Source organism: Patagioenas fasciata, chromosome 7 (genome assembly GCF_037038585.1).
Source record: "Patagioenas fasciata isolate bPatFas1 chromosome 7, bPatFas1.hap1, whole genome shotgun sequence".
NCBI classification, from domain to species: domain Eukaryota; kingdom Metazoa; phylum Chordata; class Aves; order Columbiformes; family Columbidae; genus Patagioenas; species Patagioenas fasciata.
This window is the reverse complement of record NC_092526.1, coordinates 31376746-31396726: the sequence shown is the minus strand read 5'-3', so window position 1 is coordinate 31396726 and position 19981 is coordinate 31376746. Positions and strand designations below refer to the sequence as shown.

At 43.0% G+C, this 19981-nt stretch overlaps 1 protein-coding gene across 14 annotated transcripts in view; it reads right to left on the bottom strand.

Annotated features, from left to right (window-relative positions):
- Positions 1 to 19981, bottom strand: part of UNC80 (unc-80 homolog, NALCN channel complex subunit) — a 127921-nt gene that overhangs the window by 17249 nt on the left and 90691 nt on the right. For all 14 annotated transcript variants that reach the window (XM_071811249.1, XM_071811255.1, XM_071811250.1 and 11 more), the window contains 12 exons: positions 19463 to 19597; positions 18609 to 18747; positions 16886 to 16982; positions 16040 to 16210; positions 15733 to 15825; positions 13496 to 13531; positions 12881 to 13099; positions 8727 to 8927; positions 6243 to 6366; positions 3778 to 3903; positions 1810 to 1933; positions 873 to 1079 (listed from right to left, as the gene is read on the bottom strand). In XM_071811249.1, coding sequence (XP_071667350.1) covers positions 873 to 1079; positions 1810 to 1933; positions 3778 to 3903; positions 6243 to 6366; positions 8727 to 8927; positions 12881 to 13099; positions 13496 to 13531; positions 15733 to 15825; positions 16040 to 16210; positions 16886 to 16982; positions 18609 to 18747; positions 19463 to 19597 — 1672 coding nt within the window. The remainder of the gene's footprint in view (positions 1 to 872; positions 1080 to 1809; positions 1934 to 3777; positions 3904 to 6242; positions 6367 to 8726; positions 8928 to 12880; positions 13100 to 13495; positions 13532 to 15732; positions 15826 to 16039; positions 16211 to 16885; positions 16983 to 18608; positions 18748 to 19462; positions 19598 to 19981) is intronic.

Sequence of the window (19981 nt, the reverse complement as noted above, 5' to 3'; positions counted from 1 at the left end):
TGGGCAGCTCACAGGAAGGACAAGGAATCTCCTCCTTTCCATGCTCCCCTGGTCTGGAACAAACAGGGAGGCCTGGAAATTGTTGGGGTAAGGTTGACTACTCCATCTTTCTTGACGGGATGGCCAAGATGTCTCAGCCATCACACATCCGTATCCAAGTTTGTTGGGGTAAGGGACTAAATCAGTGGTGAACTGCCATTTTTTCACCAGTGTCACCCCATTTCTCAGATATGGGTTAACAAGGACCTGAATATAAGTCTTTGGATAAATGCCCTCATGAAATCAGAAACAGAGAAGCTGTTTGAAGGAGTGAGAGCTTTGAGACAAAACTCTCCCCATATAGCCCTGATAACCTGCAGTGTTGCTGCATCTCCAATTTGATTACTTTTTCTTTTCTTTCAGCTGTGGGTCACATGTGAGAAATCAGTACTACCTTGCAGCAGCAGACAGCGAGCAGAGGGAATACCCATCAGTAAGGACCGTGTGTGTGCAGGGCCAGCAAGCAGACCGACTGCATTACATTTCACCCTTGCTAGCCAAGGGCCAGGGAGGCTACAAAGTTAGGGGCTGGCAGGCAGGCTAGCTTGCCTTTTGTGGCTTCACTGCTATATTCTGGCAGTATGAAAACTGAGTGACTTCTACCTGTGCTGCAATCTTCTCCAGCTGCAGTGCAGACACTGCTCACGTTGCAATACAGTCCAGAGATACTCCTGGCTTCATGCTCTGGCCTGGGCCCTTGTTCGGGAGAAGACCTAAAGCAGCTCTAAGGAGCTCAGCGCCCACCTGAGATGTTTTTCTTTGATGCTGTCTATAGTCTTGAACGCTCCGTTTTACCTGCCTCTTGCCAGCAGTCAACAGAAACCATCACTCACCCAGGTAGGCAGCCTGGCTGGTGGACTCTGCCAGCCCTTCCCGCCGCAGGTCCTTCCCCGCATCCCCTGGGGTGGAGCAGTGGGCTGGGGAGCTCTCCAGCATGAAATTCTTGCTGCGGGAAGTGCTGATGATGCGAGGTGGCAGGAGGATATTGATAACAGTCTGGAGCAGCAGCAGGACCTCAGGCTGCTCCAGCCAGGGGCTGTCTGAGGTGTGTTGGGAGAAAGAGAGAAAGATCAGGCTATGTTCCATCAAAGACACTCAAAAGATCCAGACCCTGTTCAGTTCCAAAAAGGGATGCAATTTCAAATGTCCCCTAAGCCAAAACTCCGTCCCCCACACCTTGTTATGCTGGTTCTCCTCCTGCAAGCAAAGGCAAAGTTTATTTTAACACCAATACAAACACGCGCCAACACAGAGCTACACCGCACAAAGAAACATCCCGTTCGGTAGTCTCATTATCTCATTTACTTTTGAGATTCCCTTCTCCCTCTACCTGTCTCTTTCATTTAGGGATTTACCAGTGATCACCCTCTATAGAAGAAAGCCAGGAGCAGGACTTGTGCCAGACAAAGTGGCATAGAGTGGGCAGACTGTGATCCACAGGGGCACACAATTCCTGTGACCTCTGCTCCCCTCTGTGGCTTCTGCTACAACACATTTGTCCTGCTCTGCACTCCAGTTTCAAATGAAGGAGCACATCTGTGTCAGACCTGACTCAAGAACCACGGCACAGCTGAAACAAAGAGAAAAAACAACTTCTCCTAGTGGGGCTCTTTTCAGTCTTGGACCCAAAGGGCACTTAGCTGACACACTGCCAGTGAAAGAAAACCAAATTAAAATATAAAAATCAAAAATCAATAGAAGGCAGGGAAAGTGCAAACATCAGTTGTCAGAAAAGGGGGAGAAAAATTCTTTTTGTTAAATTAGTCAGACCTTTGCTTCCAGATCCTACTGTGAGCACAAATGGAATCAGTAGGTTTAAAAGCATTCCTTCCCTTCTTTCCTGATTGGTGAATGGGGAGACGACATGGCTTAGGGGGAAATCTTCTTTCAAAGCCTGTGCAGTAATAATAAGAAAGGATTAAACGATTTCATCATCAGATCACGCATACAAGTTACTGCAGAGAATGATGGTCCCCTGGGCACCTTGTTTACACAGTACCACGCCAGCATTGATGACCTGATTGAATTAGGAGCCCTGAGACCACTTAGGGGTAAAAGGAATTCACAGAGAATTCACATAGGTGTCACCTGCTCTTGTCATAGTAAGATGCAAGAAGCCCAGATCCCTAATTCACAGATATCATTAACAAAATCAGATGTATTGCACAGGATATTAGTCCTAAACTCTGCACTGCTGTGAATGGCATCAGGATCTGACCTAGTCCATATGGAATAAAAAAAGGAACGGAGGAAATTGCATGAATGATATAACCTAAATATTCCACTGTCCCAACATGGAGGTTATTTCCGAGCACGTTTTTTGTTCTCCCTCACTTTGTGCTGCTCAATTATCCTCCCTAACGCAAAGAACGAAGTTTTGAAAAATAAACAAAATCCACGTTTACTTCTCGATGCATAGTGAAGCTAAATTGAAAGTTTTTTCATCTTCTTTAGAGGAGATAACACAAATTACTGTTACTGGAACCTCTGCTCATTTTCAACTTCCCAGTTGCTTCAGACTTAGCTGTGAAATGCAACTGAACCTTCCAAACCCTCAAACTTACAGACCTTGGCTGAGAAATTCCAGATGTTTTCTGTTGGGGTGTGAAGTACTTCTGTTTCATTTGCTGCTGGAAGTATTAGGAATTATGACTACTATGTGTTTTTCTGATGTTTGGTTTTCATTACATTTAAAGCCCATGAACTAGTGAACAGAGACAAGAGGATAATAAAAGTAAAAACTCCCAATACATGTAAAAAAATGAATATTTTGGTATCTGGTTTCAAAAAAGAGAAAATATTTCAGGGAAGGTGAAGGTGGCTTTTTTTTTTGTTTTTTATGAAAGAACCATTACCTCAGAGCTGGAAGAAATCTGTCCTTTCTGTGTCAGTTAGTACCAGAAAGTACTTTGCGCCATGTGCTCTGAGGGACAGCAGTGTGTTTCGGTCCCTATAAGCCTTCCTTCCCAAGCTGCCCTGCTGCTCTGAAATCGCTGCTGAAGTATTCATCTGGATGTGTCAATGCATGTTTAAAAATGCAAGTTGGCACTAGATTAGGAAATTTCTTCATTCTTCGGTCACCATTCTGTCTGATTTCATGACAATGGGGAGAGAAAGGGATACAGAGGCAGAAAGACTCTGTAATAGTTATGGCACTGCTATGAGAAATGAATAGCGATAAAATTCTCCAAAAAGTCCAGGATGTTTTTCTTAATTCTGGACAACAAGGATGCTATTGAGTCAGCAGCTGAAAAGCCAAGTTGCCCTGTTTTTTTGAGCTGGCACATTGTGACCAGCTCAGGTAAGAGCAGAAGAGCACAAACTCCACTCTCAGTTGCACTCATGGTCCCACAGGAAGAGGTAGGGTTGCATGGATGTGACCCAAGCCAGAGCCCCTCTCCCTGTGGCTGGAGACTTATGCCAACTCCTTGGATCCTGCAGAGAACCCTAACGTGCTTGTCAGAGCCTTCAACAGCATCAATCAGACAAACACCCTGGACTTCAATGGCAGTGTTAAGCTGATGGATGCTTGCTGTGGACTTGGCCCCAACAGCTGGATTTTGAGCTCAGTTCAAGCCTTCAAAGAGAAGGGAGAATTTACATGTTGCTTCTCTTTCATTTTTGATGTGTGTTCCACAGTTTTTGCCCAGCTTTTGCAGAAAGAAAACAGAGCACCCATGAGTTGGTGTCTCAACCAGAAGCTACAACAGGCCTGGCCACAGGCCAGGGCAGACACACCTGTATCTGCAATGCTACAAGCCGGACAACAGCTGTGCTGAAGGGCAGAGGTGGCGAGAGATAAGGGCTGAGATGAAGAAGGGGTAATCCGTCAGCCACACTGGAGGGTCCTACCACTCCCATCACCTGCAATACAAACAGAGCACATCACCACAACTGACTACTTACAGTTTCATCCATGCCATATCCTCCAACATCAGTGAAATGGAGGCACCTTCCATCGAGCACTGAGTTGGCGTGGATCTAGGAGAACCAGCCCCCTCAGTGGTCCTTGTGAGAGCTGGAGCCAGTGAGGAGGAGTTCTAGCAGGGGAAGGGAGGGCAAAAGAGGGAACCAGCAAGGATGGGAGGAGCGCACAGGTAACCCGGTACATTTATAAATGTACCCAGTACCAGCCCTGAATGACCAGCACTGGACTAGTGGAACAGTTAGAGTTGGAGGATATGTCATGTAACGACTGTAACAAATAAAAATACGTAATCAAAGCAAAAAGTCTGCATTGAAACTGGACATCTTTTCCCTTCTCTTGCTGATCTACTTGAAAAATAATGTCCTAAGTCTGACCCAAGCCGGGTTTTGTACAATGTTCAGATTCCTCTCAAACACAGTCTATTCTTAGGAAGTCTAAGTCTGATTCATCTCACCTGATCCTACATGTCTGAAGCAGAGTGACCTGCATGTGACCTGCTTGTCTGGAACTGCTTGGAATATCAGCAAAATAAAATAGCACTTCTAGGGGATGTTATTTGAACTGTTTCGGATGTGTCCCTCAGAAGTAATTCAATCACAGGCCCACATATGCCTGTTTCTGTCCATGACTAGATACATCTAGATGACGGGAACAGGCAGAAGCTACCTGGCAGGTGCCTAAGCTTAGGGGAGAGGAATGCACTTTTTTTTGTTTGTTTTCCAAATTCATCCTGGTGAAAAAGGCGGCAACCAGTTTTCTGCCAGAAAACCAAAGGACAATTTAGAAGGGGAAGAGGCGGAGCCCTTTCTTTATATCACTAGGGGTTATAATTTAGACATTTCCTTGCCTTCTTTGCTGATCTCTTTTTGGGTTTAGTGATGCAACTGGTCTACACATGATACAGCATGCAGTCAAGGCTGCTCCCACAGCTCACAGTGGACCCTAGTTCTGACAGCTAAAGGTAAAATACTCTTAACAGTAAGAGTACAACTCCCAGTAGCTGTCTCTAATGGTCCCACCCAGCTGAATGTAAGCATTATGACTGCACTTCAACACTGCACAGCTTTCTGCTATTATTATTATGCAATATTTTTAGAGCACCCTCTGATGGTTAATGCAGGCCCTTTGGAGAGCTTGCTGGCCTGATTCACTCTACCACGCCTGCTTGCCAAACTGCAAATCCATTCTAAACTTGTATTTGAGCTAACTCTGTAGCAACCTCCCCATGGAGCAAACCTAAGCAGCCTGAGGCCCAAATTTGCAGCACCTCCAAGTAGCTACCTCTGCTTGAACAAGGAAAAAGTCTTATGGACTCTGACAGGCTTGGAGCTTCCCTGCCCTTGCAGAGATGAGTGCTGAATGGACTTAAAGGATGGGAACCTGGAAAAATCAGATATTGTCTTTTAACTGATGATCACTGTTTAAAGCCCCTCAGGGCACTGGTGAACCCTGAGAGTTTTTTTTGTAACTGCTGGAAAAGGTTACAACATTCATGTTCTAAGGAGACAATGTTATAAACCCCAATAACAATAAAAATGCTAGTGCAGCCTTTCCCCCTTTATTTGTATTTTTTCCACACGGAATGTAAGCATGCATTTTTGTCCAAATGGCTGGAACTACACTGATACCAAATTGAGGGTTTACCCCGTATATAATAGCTGCAGAAACACTACAATCTATCACTGAATGACCAGACAGGCTCCATCAGCATCATTCCTCTGTTGTAACACACTTAGGAGCATAAATTCTACTACGAGTGGGATTTGAACATTGTACAGTGCAAACCTTTACTAGATCAAGCCAGGGACATTGCAAACAGTGGGGTGAATCCACCCATGTAAACGCTTCTAACTAGCCAACACCTGGTGGCCTCTGACAGAGCCATCAGGGCCCCTCCCCACTGGAGACGGTAGGTATCCCCAGTGCCACCCTCTCCCTGTCTCTCCCAGGTGTGTGCAGTCTCCACCACCCCACTCTCCAACTTGCAGCCCTCAACTCTCAGCTCAATCTGGTGAAGGCAGATCTTCAAAGTGGTGCGTGGGAAGCAATGGAAATAAATCACTCGACCACCACTACCGGCCACTGCATCTCCCCATGCACCACTTCAAAAATGAACCTTGCTGTCTCTAGTGTCACTTGCAAAGTCCCCTTGCCAGGAGTAAGGGGGACAAGCATAATGATGGAAATGGGAATGGACTGTCATCTTCTGTCCAGAGAAGTCAACAGGAGGGGGAGGTTTAGCAAACGTTCACGGGATTGCCGCTGGGCTACTCACCAGATTGACACAGACATTGATCAGAGACCTAAGGTGAGGCAGGAAGGATATGATTGGCTGCCTCTGAAGTGTCAAACAAACCCCTTCAATCAAATTGCTGGCAGGCTCCCACTCAACCTGGCGCCTGCAATACAACAGTAGGTGCCATTAGCCGCCGGCCGCCTGCCCCCCACCTCGCAAACACGGCGACCGACACACACTGACGCCCACAGAGGAAACAGTTCAGACAGCAACGACGTCCAAGATGAGCACAAAGTGCGCAGCTCAGGAAAAGCACAGAGCCATAGAGCACACTGGGCATTTGAGAGAGATGAGAAACGTAGCGGAGGGGTCTGCGCCAGTGACGCAAACTCCCTGACAACAGTAACGGCGGATGAGCTGTGCTCTGCACCCTGACGCATCCTCCAGCAGCCAGTGGATGAAAGGGAGCCAGCAGTCCACTGTCTTGGGACTGCCTGTGTGGGGAAAGGTCTGCTGTGCCATGCTGCCAGCTGAGAGCCACTCCTACATCTCCGGTGGATGTGCTCGCTGAAGGGAGCAAACCCATCAGCTGTGAGTGCCCTCCATAAGGCACTGTGCAGCCCAGTCTGCTCTGCCAATGTGAGTCCTCAACACAGCCTGTCCTAAATGTAAACTGGCCCAGCAGTGCAACCTTTACCTTCCCCATCCTGTGCAGGAGGGCCGATTCATTCTTTACCAGCGCCAAAGTCCTTCATTCCAGGATCCTTTCTTCCCTGACACTTTGCTTTTTTTGTGCAAAGCAGCTTTTAGGGCTTGTGACAGATGCTGAGTGGAGTCCTTCCTAATCATAAGCAGACACAGCACAGGTAACATCAAAATGCTTCACACCCTTCATCTCAGGGCCTGACTCTTTGGAGTAACTATAGTTCTTGAATCAACATCTGGCTTATGGGGACAGAAAGGCAAGGCTTGCATAACTTGTTAGCTCAAGACTAAACGATATCCTAATCAAGCTCCCCTACTGGGAACTCAAGTGTTCACTATGTAAGTTCTTATACAGACCAACACACATCTAATTTTTCAGCATCCGCTGTTCCCACATCTCCAGAACAGTAGTTTGTACTTGTTCTTCCAAATATACTGCTCCCATCAGACAGTGTGTTTGGAGTGGGGTGCTCACAGGAGGCAGCATATAAGATTCTGATGTGAGTACCCCACTGGATGGCCGCTGGGGTCTGGCACCCAGCCCCATCTCTAAGAAACTTCTTGGCCCAGTGACACTTTAATATACTTGCTGTATTTGGTCCAGTGGCTTTGCTGTCTCTGTCCCTATGTGTACGGAAGAGCAATTTCAGCCAGGCATAAGTACAGGCACAGACAGAGGGAATATGAAGAGAATTTTTACTTATGAGCATTCATTCAGCTTACACAAACAGGAAAGATCTTCAGGAACAGGAAGACCCCTAAGCTGCCTTTGAGGCAGAAGAAAGTATGAGTAAGAAAAGAAAGAATAAGCGAGAAGCAGGCAAGACATGGCAAAGAATCAAACCAGCAGGAAGGAGAAGCACAAAATTCCTGCCTCTAAATTCCTTACACGGGTAGGAGTTTCTTAACGCAAAGTGTTAGCCAAAGGAAAGTGACAGACAGTGATGCCAGAAAGAAGAGATCGCCTCCCTGTTATTTGCTTCATCTTAGTTGGGTACATACAATTCCCATTGGGACCTAAAGCTTTGTGTCTGTGTCCTAAATTTTGACGTTCTCTAACATAATTTGGCTTCTCAGCTGAGACTGCCAATCAAGTGAGTGACTCCAGCAGTTGAGGACATATGCCCATGACAGTGACTGACACCCATGACCCTTTTTACTTAAATCACTGGGCAATCCACAGGGCTGAGATTTTGTACTATCCAGACTCTATTTCTATCACTGCCTCTGAGGCAGGAATGCTCCATATTGAATATTTCTTGAAGTTGCCAAAGCCTGTACCATAATGATACTGTGTGATGCACCAGGCTTTCACTAGCCGCTGACTAGACTTAATTGATGCAATTCTGTTCCCTTTACTAAGGAGCATTCAGAAGCTGCTGCATAGCTCCAAACTATTTTTAACTTTACAGAGAATATGACAGTGTTTTCCTGAGAAAGCTGCAAGAAATACTCTTGCTACAGTTTAACTTTCTGTTAAAAAATAAAATTAATCTCCTCACCTCACAACTTGAATAAATAAAGAGGGTAGTGAGATGATACAAATCTGAAGACTTGTTTTGGAGAAAGAAAAATCTGATTTCTGGAGGTTGTCTCTGTAGTTCTTACTAACTATGCATTACTTCTCTTGCTACCCGAAGACACAACAAATATGTCAACATAAATGCACACTTACAGAAATAAAAAACATCTGTTCATTTTCTGATATGTTGTAAAGGTTCACGTCAACATGACAGTTTTAGTTAGATGACATACCCACACTTCAAGGCTTGAAACATCAGAAACGGACCCCAGAGTGGTTCCATTATACCTGCTCACCTCAAAGTAGGCATCTTGTGAATTTTATTGAACATACGGTCCAGTCTCTTTAAGATGAGGATAAGGGCAGGTCTCACCGCCTCAGCTGTCCAGTCAGTGATGGGCAGCATCTCCATGATGTAGCGCCGGAGACCTCGGCTTTCCATCGTCTGCGTGTCATAAGGTGCCAGTTTCAGCAGGGAATGTGCGATTTCTGCCAATCTAAAACCAGGGTTTGTTAAGAGGAAAATCAAATGCATCTTGCAATTCTCCACACATGCCAATGAACTAACAGATAAATCTTCAGTAGCCTAGTAAAAAGAAAAAGATGCAAAAGTCAAATGTGCTGATCTTTAAACTCTTAGACCCGATACTACAGTTCCTGGTTTGTTAAAATTATTTTGCTGGAATCACTGTCTATATTTATGTACATGTGAATGATCTTAAGAATATTTTTACATTGATATTAAATACACCAAAGGAACATGACGAATCACAGTTTGTGTAGCTAAAAACAAAGTACCCAAGCTGTTACTAAGATGACAACATTGCAAACAGGCCTGACATCCCCTGTACATCAACTAATGAGTGATTTGGTTTGGTTTTGTGCTTGTTTTTTGGTGTCATCACTTTAAGAGGTCTCACTGTGCGATTTTCAGGTGCTAAATTTAAAGAATAATGTGCCATCCTGCAGGTTTACACAACATGTGCTTTGGAAGATTACTCCTTGCAGCTTTGATTTGTTTCTCCCAACACCTCTACAGATTGTGTTGCTGCTGCTGCTTCTAACTCTCCCATATGGCCTCGCCAGTGGCATTTTCTGTATTGACTGTGAAATACCATGGCAACATTTAACTTACGTTTGCAGTTTGACAATGACCTACTGAAATACTTGAATACTTGTGCTAGACGAAGACAAGTAATCAAGCTTTATCTCCTAATAAAAGGGACAGAAACCTGTATACTTCCTGAAATATCAATAGACTTTGTAGGAGATGATTACAGTACAATCCTATTCGTATTGTGGGGGCTTCTGAAATGCCTTCAACTAATGGAATGTATTTCTATTCTCTTTAAAATCTACTTAGCAATATCAAGGGCAACAAGTTCCTCAGATTAACCAAAAGTACTATAAAAGTGTTTCTTTATCCAGTATTTCTTCATTATTACTTTTTACCACTACTTTGTTCTACTATCTTTTTGTTTTCTTAAATACTCTGAAATTTAAATTATCATACAATTATGCATCTTTCTGGCAATACAATATCAGTGGCACATAATGGTATATGAAAACCTTCTTATGCATTATGAAGTATGAGATCCATCTCATCCAGCTTGAGATGTCAACCTCAATTAATCTTTCAGCTCCGTTCATGCAGAAATAAGCAACCAGGGAAATTCTTATCTTCCTGAAATACTGGGATAAACAGCTCATTGGATGTGCCTCTCCTTTTTCATTGGGTCCAAAAAGATCTTTATAACTTTGCAGACTAAACATTTAACTGTTAAATGGCTAGAATTGGGTGAGATGAATCCTGTCTGAAGTGACTAGCATATTATCTTGTTTTCTGAAGTCTCTGAAATGGCATCTGTCAGCCTCTCTAGACCACAACTGTCACATCACATTCTGTTAAATCTGCTCTCTACTTAGAACTGAGTCTTTTTCCTACAGCGGTTAAATCCTGTCAGTCATTTCACTGATACTTATTAAATGAATTGATGTAAGAATCAAGATGATGTTCAGTTTTATTTAGGGCTAACTATGATAAAGCAATTCAGGTTCCAACCCCAACAAAGCAGTTATTTCTAGCACTTTCCAGGAGACATAAGAGAATCAGAGCACAATTCATTACTTTCTGTAGATCAGTCCCTTAGTTTTACTGCTGTAACCTTTGACCATGGAAGACATTATTTCTTAAAAAAAATGCAGCATATGCCAGTTACTACTGTGTACTGTCACACTGTTTCATAGAAATCTTCTCACAGTAAAGTATCTTGGCTGAAAATATACCACTGACACCTTCTGTATGTATGGATTTAAGTTTGTCAAACTTGTACTTTAAGAGAACGATACGTTATAAAATAGTTTAAGAACAATTAAACTCATCTACTCTGGAATATAAAAACTTATAAAAACTAAGTTCCCACAATACTGTTAAACTGCAAATGCTTATGGGTAGTAAACTAGAGCATGCTTGTGTTACATACAAGTCTAAGACTGGGATAGTAAAAAGAAGCAAGCACCTTACTTTACAGCACTAAATAAAGTTCATTCAGGAGACACATGCTCCTCACTCCCACTGGATTCAGTAAAAAACCCCAACATGGCTAACCAAGGACATAATCTGTCCTGAGAATCTCACCTTTGTTTCTAACATAAGATTAAAGTTCTTATTTCAGGCTTCTATTGCTAAAAATCACAAAGTTTGTAATGCAGCTAAAGAGATGTACTGATTCCTGAGGCTTGTATCCCTTGCAAAAAATGTATAGGTGGCACTGCAAAAGCAGCCACGGCCATCAGCTTTTCAGCTTGCAGCCAAGCAAACAGAAGAATGACATCTCTTGTTTAAAATTACTCTCTAAATTATTAAACATTTGCTAGAGGGGGGAACAGCAACAGTGATTTCATATGCAAATGCACAACCCAAACAAAAAACACCTCCCAACTCCCAGAGGAATTCAGGTGATTTGTTAAACAAGACCTAAGTTAATGTCAAACACAATTTTGTGTCCTATAGAAAGAGACTGAATCCAAAGATCTCTACTTGTGACAGAATCTGCCAGCTAAGAGGCTTTGCCATTTTTTTCAGAGTATGCATGTAAAAGATAAAAGAGCTTTTAGAGGGTTTTCCTTGGTCCAGGCACAGCAGCAGAGCTGATTCAGTGCAATGCTAGGATCTGCCACCCTTCATCTTCCTTTACAGGGTGTTTCTGAGGAAAAAAGTATAGCACTCAAAGAGAGGAATAATTCACAGTCAGAATGGCCTCTTGGGGTTCAGGGAGCAATGTAAATCACTGTTAAGGCGTTCTGATCCACTTTTGAGGCCAGTCCCAAACACCTTAAGATATCTTTGCTATATTTCCTATTTAATACCCTACTGAGCACTATTTGTCTTAGGCCATAAAAAATGCCTCTTGGTATTTAGCTATTCTGTATTCAAAGAACGATCTTGAAGTATTTCTCTGTCTCATAAAAGAATTCAGATAGCTGTCTTGCTGTGACACCCTGACAAGGGATACACTAGGACCACCTCATATTAATTCAAATTTTCCTTCTGACAAGTGCCAGTCAGAACAGTGCTAACTGGCTCACTCTGAGAGTATCCGTGTTGTTTTTATTGAGACATATCTTACCATGAAACAATTCTAATGAGTTCATTTTTCCTGAGGGAATACCATGTGAGAAAGAGGTTTCCCCTGACAATGAATGAAAAACTGATGACAGAATCAGGCCCATTCCCTCTTGTCCCAGTTTTTGTTATCAGGACAAGCTTCCCAGTAAGGCTACTTTGTGTTTACTGTGAACAGCAAACACAGAGAAGGGAATCAGGTGTAAAGTGCTTAGAAATCCCTACCCTCAACTTCTTGTAGCTCAGCGCCGCATGAAAAGGTTTGCAGTGAACACCCAACCAGCAAGCTGAGCTCAGTGCTGCACCTTAACAAAAGATTTGTGCACCTGCTGGATCACACTCCAAGGTGGTGGTCCTGTAAATGCCTTCTGTCCTATCCTCCCCCATATCTCAGGCATTTCTGCAATACAGTGCAGTGGTTGCTCTGTCTTTCTTGCTTGTTAGCAGCTGGTTCTGACACAGGGTGTCACAGGAGAGGATAAAGGTCATATTCAGTCAGCTAGGCAGCTTCCCCACCCCTTGCCTTGCAGAGGCTCTGCTGCTTATGGCAAATTATTCTGATGTATCAGATGGGCTTCCACGGAGCTATTTAATCCCCTGGAGATGGGGGTCTGAATGAGACCAGAGGAGAGCACATGAAACCTTCCTTGTACGCAAGCAACATCGGGTACAATCTGAGGAACATCCGAAATAAGCTCTCCATGTTTCAGACAGCAACATGCAACTACACTACCAAAAAGTGATTCCGTCTGCCCTTATGAAAAATCAAGAGCTAAAAGAAAAGAATCCCCCTGAAATGACAAGTGAAAACTGCCTGTGGAATACCTCATGTGGGACTTCACATCCAGCAGCTCCAGAGAAGTCACTCGGGGCTCACCAGCCAGATTCTGCAGAATCTTCAGCCTTGGACCACAGTGCTTGTAGAACTCTGTGCAGATATTCAGCAATGACTCCCGTGGTCTCCTGAACTCCTCTCTGGCAATTCGTTCATCCAGCTCCTCTCGGGGAAGACCCTGGCCCTCCTCCAGTAAGTGAAGGTTCTCCCTGGAGAATGTAAAATGAGTAAAAGCGGGAAATGTTATATGCAGTGGAACAGCAAGGATGGATTACAACCACCTCTTTATTTTATTTTATTTTATTTTATTTTATTTTATTTTATTTTATTTTATTTTATTTTTTTGCAACAGATGTTTTCTGCTGCAATTGAAAAGAAAGATAGTTTCATCTGCAATTTAAAAAGAAACAAAAAAAACCCAAAATGATGATCTGCAAAGTCTTGTTAAAAATGTAAATAATTTCTACATGAACCATCCTTCATGACCCTCCCCTGAAGAAAGGCTGCTTGTCACTGCAACAGTGGGTGGAACCCAGTGAACATGGAAACCGCTGGGGAACAGTTCTTCACATGTCAGGGAAGACTCAGTGAAGATTTTACCATACCTGATAAAGTGCAGTTTGGCTCCCTGTTCTGGGTACCTGGAAAAACAGAAACAATGCAGTTGTAAACAGCAACTTAGTAGTGCCTAAACTGTGCCTTTCTGAAAGAATATGAAACTGCTGCAGCCCAGAGGTATACTCACCATGGGCAGGATGGTATCTTGTGTCACTGGAAAAATGGCTACACATCATTAGTGATCACACTGAATAGCCTTTCCCTGCCAATTGGCAGCAAACAACAGGTTCCTATAGCTATTGCCCTTGTTATGAAAGGAAAAATTCAAGCTTAAGAACCACAGCCCTTTTCTAAGCAGGTTCTCTAGCTGATTTTCACCCCAGTGCTTGGTCTGTATCATGAAACCAGAGCTCACCTCTGTGTGTTTTTTTGCTTTATTGTACTTTTTTCTTGTTATTTCATATTTACAAAGCATTAACAAACCCTGCACCACTTGGCTAACATGTCCAAGGCTGGAACAGTGAGCATTCTACCATCATGAGACTCCTGCTGTTGCCAGCAGATGTCTGTTGCAATGATAACACAACAGAAGAAATAAAGGCAGGAAACCTGGAGCAGTGCAAAAATATTTTGGATTGGAGACTAAATGTTTGATAATCAGAAAGATCTGGAAATGTAAACCAAGCTGTCTGAGTCACACAGCACCAGGAGTCTCTGCAATGCCTGTCAGCAGATGCATATTAACTGCTCTCCAAAATCAGCAGACAAATAATACAGCACTTCTTTCCATTACACCTTATTTTCCTTACACTCGGCAATCTTGCAATGGAAGTAAATGGCATAAATACACTTCAGACTTGAGCGTGAAGGGGTTTATCTGCTTCTCAAATCTGGGATTAAAAGTCAAAGCTGTGTTTCATCCATGCCCAAATCGATCTTAAAGAATAACAGACTGATGCAGGAGTTTCCAACCAAGATGTGTACAATACACATCTATAAATAGGCATAATAGCTCTTTGATGATCCATGCAGAGAGGGATTTCTATCTCCAGTACGAAAGAAGACAGGGAATAACTTGGAAAGCATGTCTTGCCAGAAGGGTGTTGGTGCTTTACAGTCCTACACAGTATTGTACTAGACCATTGGCTGTGTGCAGACTTGCTATCAGCTGTTACAGACAAAAGAGAAATCCAGAGGAAACACTCTGCTCTGGAAGAGCAGCTACTCCATCTTGTGCTAGGGGAGAATTCCCTTTCCAGGTCAGTGCAAACATTCAGATTTTAAGCACAGTAAGGCATAACCTGGCTGGGAGAAGGCAGGGCTGCCCAGAAGAGTAACCAATATTGCAAAGAAAACCTTCATAATCCCAAATGCTTGTGGGTGAATTTTGTAACAAGATTTCTTAAGTCTTTGCTCTATGACTGACTAAATTGTCCAGTGGCCTTGTCTAATTTGCAGCAACATAACTGGTATGGTCAATATGGCCAAGGTGCAGTATTACCATCTGCTGGTGCCATTTTCTTCCTTATTTCCCTCTTCTTTGTGAAGGGGTTTTTTTTGGTGTGTTTTTGTTTGTGGGGTTTGTTTTGTTTTGTTTTAAGAAGGACAAAAATATTCCCAGACATTCTTCACTTTCAAATTCTCTGCCATGCACTCCTTTGCTATCTATAACTGAAAAAAAAATCAAAAAAACCCTCCAGACCAATGTGGATGTAAAGGTGATAGAAAGAGACTGTAGGAAAAGTTAAAGGAAACTGGGAAGGGAAGAAAACTAGAGGAGATGCCAGTCTCTGCAAGTCTCAACTGACATGCAGTTGGAGCTCATACTGTAGTTCAGTCTCTCAGGACAAGGCCAGAAGGATCTGGCCCTTCTGCTGTCCAGGTGTGCTCTGCCAAGTGGTCGCTTTGACAGTGGACTCAGAAGGAAACAAAGCAGAGAACTGATGGACATAGCTACTTTGTCAGTATACTGCTAGAGTGTGAAAAGAAAAACAGAGAAAAAAGACATTTAGGATAGGTATTTTGATATTGTTGGTCTTCTATTTAGTCGCATGATTTTACACTAGAAATTCTAGTCTTGGGGATTTTGGTTACTGTCAGAAATGTAGCCCTGGGCTACGTGCTCTTTTTATCCAACTATTTTCGTTCACAGAACTCAGAGCACTTCCTCAGCTGCCTAAGCACTCTGAGCAATGAGATGTTACCTTACTCGAAAATTTAAGGAAAAAAAAAAAAAAGTTTTTCAGAAAAATAAGAAAGAAAGAAAAGCCCACCAGTGACTTACCTGGTGTTAACACCTGCTGACATGGTGTGGTTTGCTGCTGTGGTCCCTTTATGGCCTTGGTCACATCGACTCATCTGTGGGGCTGTCATAGGCCTGGCAAAGGGAAGGTAAATAGCACACTAAAGACTAAATCTAACAAATGCACTGAAATTCTGCTGTGATCTGGTGAAATTTGGCACTAATTTTACCACGTCTAGAACTCAACCAGTATTCAAGCTTCACTGCATATCATGATGACCTTCTGTGCATTCCCCCTCCCCACACTGATAACCAAATGCAGGCTCAGACCTTTGAACCATGTGGTTACCTGGTGAGAACTTCTACACTGTACAAGAGGGCCTGCAAAGAGGTGGCAAGGGCAGCCATAGCAGCGATCTCCTCACGAGCTGCTGTCGCAGTCTCCGCTTGAGAAGTTTGTCGTTTCAGTTTCTGCAAGTAACAGGGAACCAGTGCTTCCAGGACCATCAGCATCTGGAGGCTGGAAAAATAACCAATATTGGGTCTGTTTTATTTTGTCAATCCTGAAACTCACGTCAAATGGAGGCTTAGGTTTCTATCTGAAGACCCCTGGATCTCTCACTAGCCTTGTGATTTTTATTGCTTCTCACTAGATAAGCAGTCCTGGGCTGAAGAAACTCTTGGATCAGGGACATCAGAAAGAAAATCAGCTGATATGTGAAACAATGATAATAAAAACAATCCAGAATTCTGGGTATCATCCGTTTGCAAACATTCATTTTCCTTTCCAAAGGCTTCTTTCTTCCATGGTTCCCTCTTGGAAACTAACCTTTTTGCTTTAGCAGTTTACTCTCCTCTCTCTGTATCCTCCTGTTCTTTCCAGCTGCCTGTTTCTCCCCCTCCAGTTCCCTCTGCCAACAGAAACCTGCAGGACACAGAGTGATCCCCACTTGGAAATACAGATTATGTCCTGCTGCTCAGGCTGCCATCCAGCTTAGTGCTGCACCCAGCAGGATTTGGAGCTGGTGCCCCAGGAATGGTATCAACAGGCAGAGATTTGGCCTCATAGAGAAGCCCCATGCTTGCGATGCATTTCTATATCCTCTGCCTCCATTTGCCAGCCTTGCTTTTCCAAGGCATATGAAGCTTTTTTGCCTTTTCTGAGTCTGTGCGAAGCAAGAAAACAGATTAGCACCTTCTGAATGATTCAGGAGCATAGGCCACCACTGTCACACACAGCTTGATGGCTTCACTGATCGAAAAGGTCAAGTCTTCATTCCCATAGCAGAAGTCTGAGGGAGTAAAGCAATATGAGAAGACTATCACACAAACATACTGAATATGAATGGAGCTAGCACAGTCTTCCATTTCACCTCCTCAGTTGCTTGCTTCTCGTGTTAATAATCCCCAATAGGCCCTTGATTTTTGACAAAAATATGTGTATATAAAGGAAACATACGCTGCACTCCCACCTGCATCCTGTTGTCCAAGAACTCAATAGGTGAGAAACAGTTCTCAGTAGGTCGAATCACTGCTGTAAGGTCTACAGCTGCTACTAGAATCCTGTTTCAAACATCAGCCGTCACGAGCAAAATCTTAATCTCATACACAACAAGGACATATGTCAACTTAGTGACAATTTTTATCATCGCTTCACTTTTCCCTAGTTGTTTCCACCTCACTAAAAATGATGCTGTTAGACCCCTGATGGCAGAAGATACTTTTACTTCTGAAAAATCAAGCCACTTCTGTACTGGTAGACACATGGGTGCCAGCACAAAAGTGAGTCTGTTTTGCTAGTGATTTGAGAAAAAGTTTTCAAAAACATTTAATTCTCATACTACAAATATTGCTTTGGGGATAATTAGTGCCAGGCACCAGGAAACTGAAGTATCCAAAGAATAATATTTGTAATACAACTATAGTCCCATTTTCAGAAGTGACTTTTTTATACAGAAGCCTAAGTTAAAGTTAAGGTCCCAAAGCATGTAAATCACTTTGAACAATGGAACTTGGAAGTCAGATGTTTTAGATAATTCTGATCTCCAGATGGAAAACACCAGGCACGAAACATACTAATCTACAGCTGCATCATCAACAGACACTTGGGAATTTTCAGAGATGCCTTTGAATAATCCTCCACAGAAAACTCAAAGATTTTATAGAAATGTTTACTACAATCCACAGACAGGAAGAAGTATCTTCAGTTTCTGTACCATTTTATATTATAACTTGTAATATAATTGTGCAGCATCATAAAATCCCAGTATGCAACAAAGCTTGAACTCTTAGGGCTGGACAGGATTCATAGTTCATCAAAATCAGTATTATTTAATGGAAGCACAAGTTTGGAAAATAAGTTGAAGATTCACACAAAAATCAGCGAAAATTACTTCCCTGTAAATCACAAAGCAGCCAAATTCTTAAATGCTGCACTTCATGGATAACTATCAAGAGACATACTGTCCTGGATACATCACACAGCTGTACATATTCTGCTTTACGATAAATCAGTCCCCCCCAGAACTCAGCACTGTTGAATATCTGAATGGCATCCATAATTTACAAATCATAGTCTGCCCATGGGAGCGGATACTTTTGTTTCCTGCCCACATGGAGCAGAGGAGACACTGATCTTATCAACATGATACAGTTTATTAGGCATCTTTATTCTTTACCCACACATGATAAAATTCAAAATGCCAGGGGCTAATCTCAGACTAGCAGGCTCAATGCAGGAAACTAGCTTTGGAATAAAATAAATGGCCAACTTTAAAAGCCTCATGAGGCATAAGAAACAGATATGACTGCATTCTGGGAGAAGAAAAGGGCCCTGAACAAAATGTGCTGCATCAAATGCACGTTGAATCAATAAACAACAAACTAGAATTATTGAATAAAGGCTGCTTTGCTCTTACCTAATGACTTGAGAGGCTTTTCTGCTTTCACCAGCTCCAAGATGTCCAAAATATCTGGAGTATCTCCTTCTAAAGACTGCAGCAGGTCAAACAGGCACTGAGCTGACACGCCTTTGCTGGTTCCATTGTTTGTAGCATCCTGTTTCAACAACAGACATTTGTGGTTGATTTTCTGAGGGCCTGTGTGCATCCCAGGAATCTTCATCTGGAGGTGTGGGCAACCTTGTTTTCTAACAAAGGGACCACATGGAGTTCACGAACTCACTGCTATCAAACAATAAGCCCTTCCTGACTCAACAGATTAATGCTACAGTGGAAATTTGATTTGAAAACTACACACAGAAAGAGCAGATCTTTGCTGTCCTGTGAAGGAGAAAGATGTGTGTGCTCACAGTGTATGTGTAGTTAGACTTGGCAGTCCCACTTCAACTTAAAATTCCATTAACTTGTTTTTAACTCAATAAAATGTTAAAAATCAGTGAATTTTTCAAAACATGGCTAATCCAGTCTTACAGTTCACATGTACTAAAACTTGGCATTAAGCTTTTAGTTCCTACTGCTGGATTCTAAGAAAGGATTTGCATTATACACGGAAATTTAAAGTGAGACCGCATTTACTACCCTGGATACCAGCAGCCCGTTATCTCAGCATCCTGCTCAATCAACTGATGAACAGAAGCCTGCAGAAAAGGAGTTCAAGACATGGTTCTGCTCAGCACCAAGCGCAGTAGGCATGTGTTCAGTAAGAGCTGTGTTGCTGCTGCTTCAGCTGATTTCTTTTGGTGATCTCTGGTGAGGGCTGGCTGCAAACACGGGCTTCCCCAGACTGAGACTAGGGAATGGCTGTTACTCACAGGGAACTCCAGAAGAGGGGCCACACTTGCAAACAGCTGCAGGATAAAGGGCTTGCGGTGCAGAATGTAGAACTGGCGGCACGCAAACTCAATCGCTTGGCGTAGCTGTGGATTGCTTTCATAGTCAGCGTATACCTGAGCAAATCACAGAATCACACAGAATCACAGAATGTTAGGGATTGGAAGGGACCTCGAAAGATCATCCAGTCCAATCTCCCCGCCAGAGCAGGAACACCCAGATGAGGTTACACAGGAAGGCGTCCAGGCGGGTTTTGAATGTCTCCAGAGTGGGACACTAAAAGGGCATGGAAGTACAATTCCATTGCAAGGGCTGTTCATCTCCTGACCCCAGATACGTTTGCCTACCGTGTTTTTAAAGATGGAAATTTGACTACCCTCTCTGGTAATGCATTTTAGGACAAACTACTTTACATAAACTTTTTTTTTTTTTTTCTGTATTTGAATTATAATACTAAATCTCTATGTAGATATTGTCTTTGAGTCCTGCAAAAATACTCT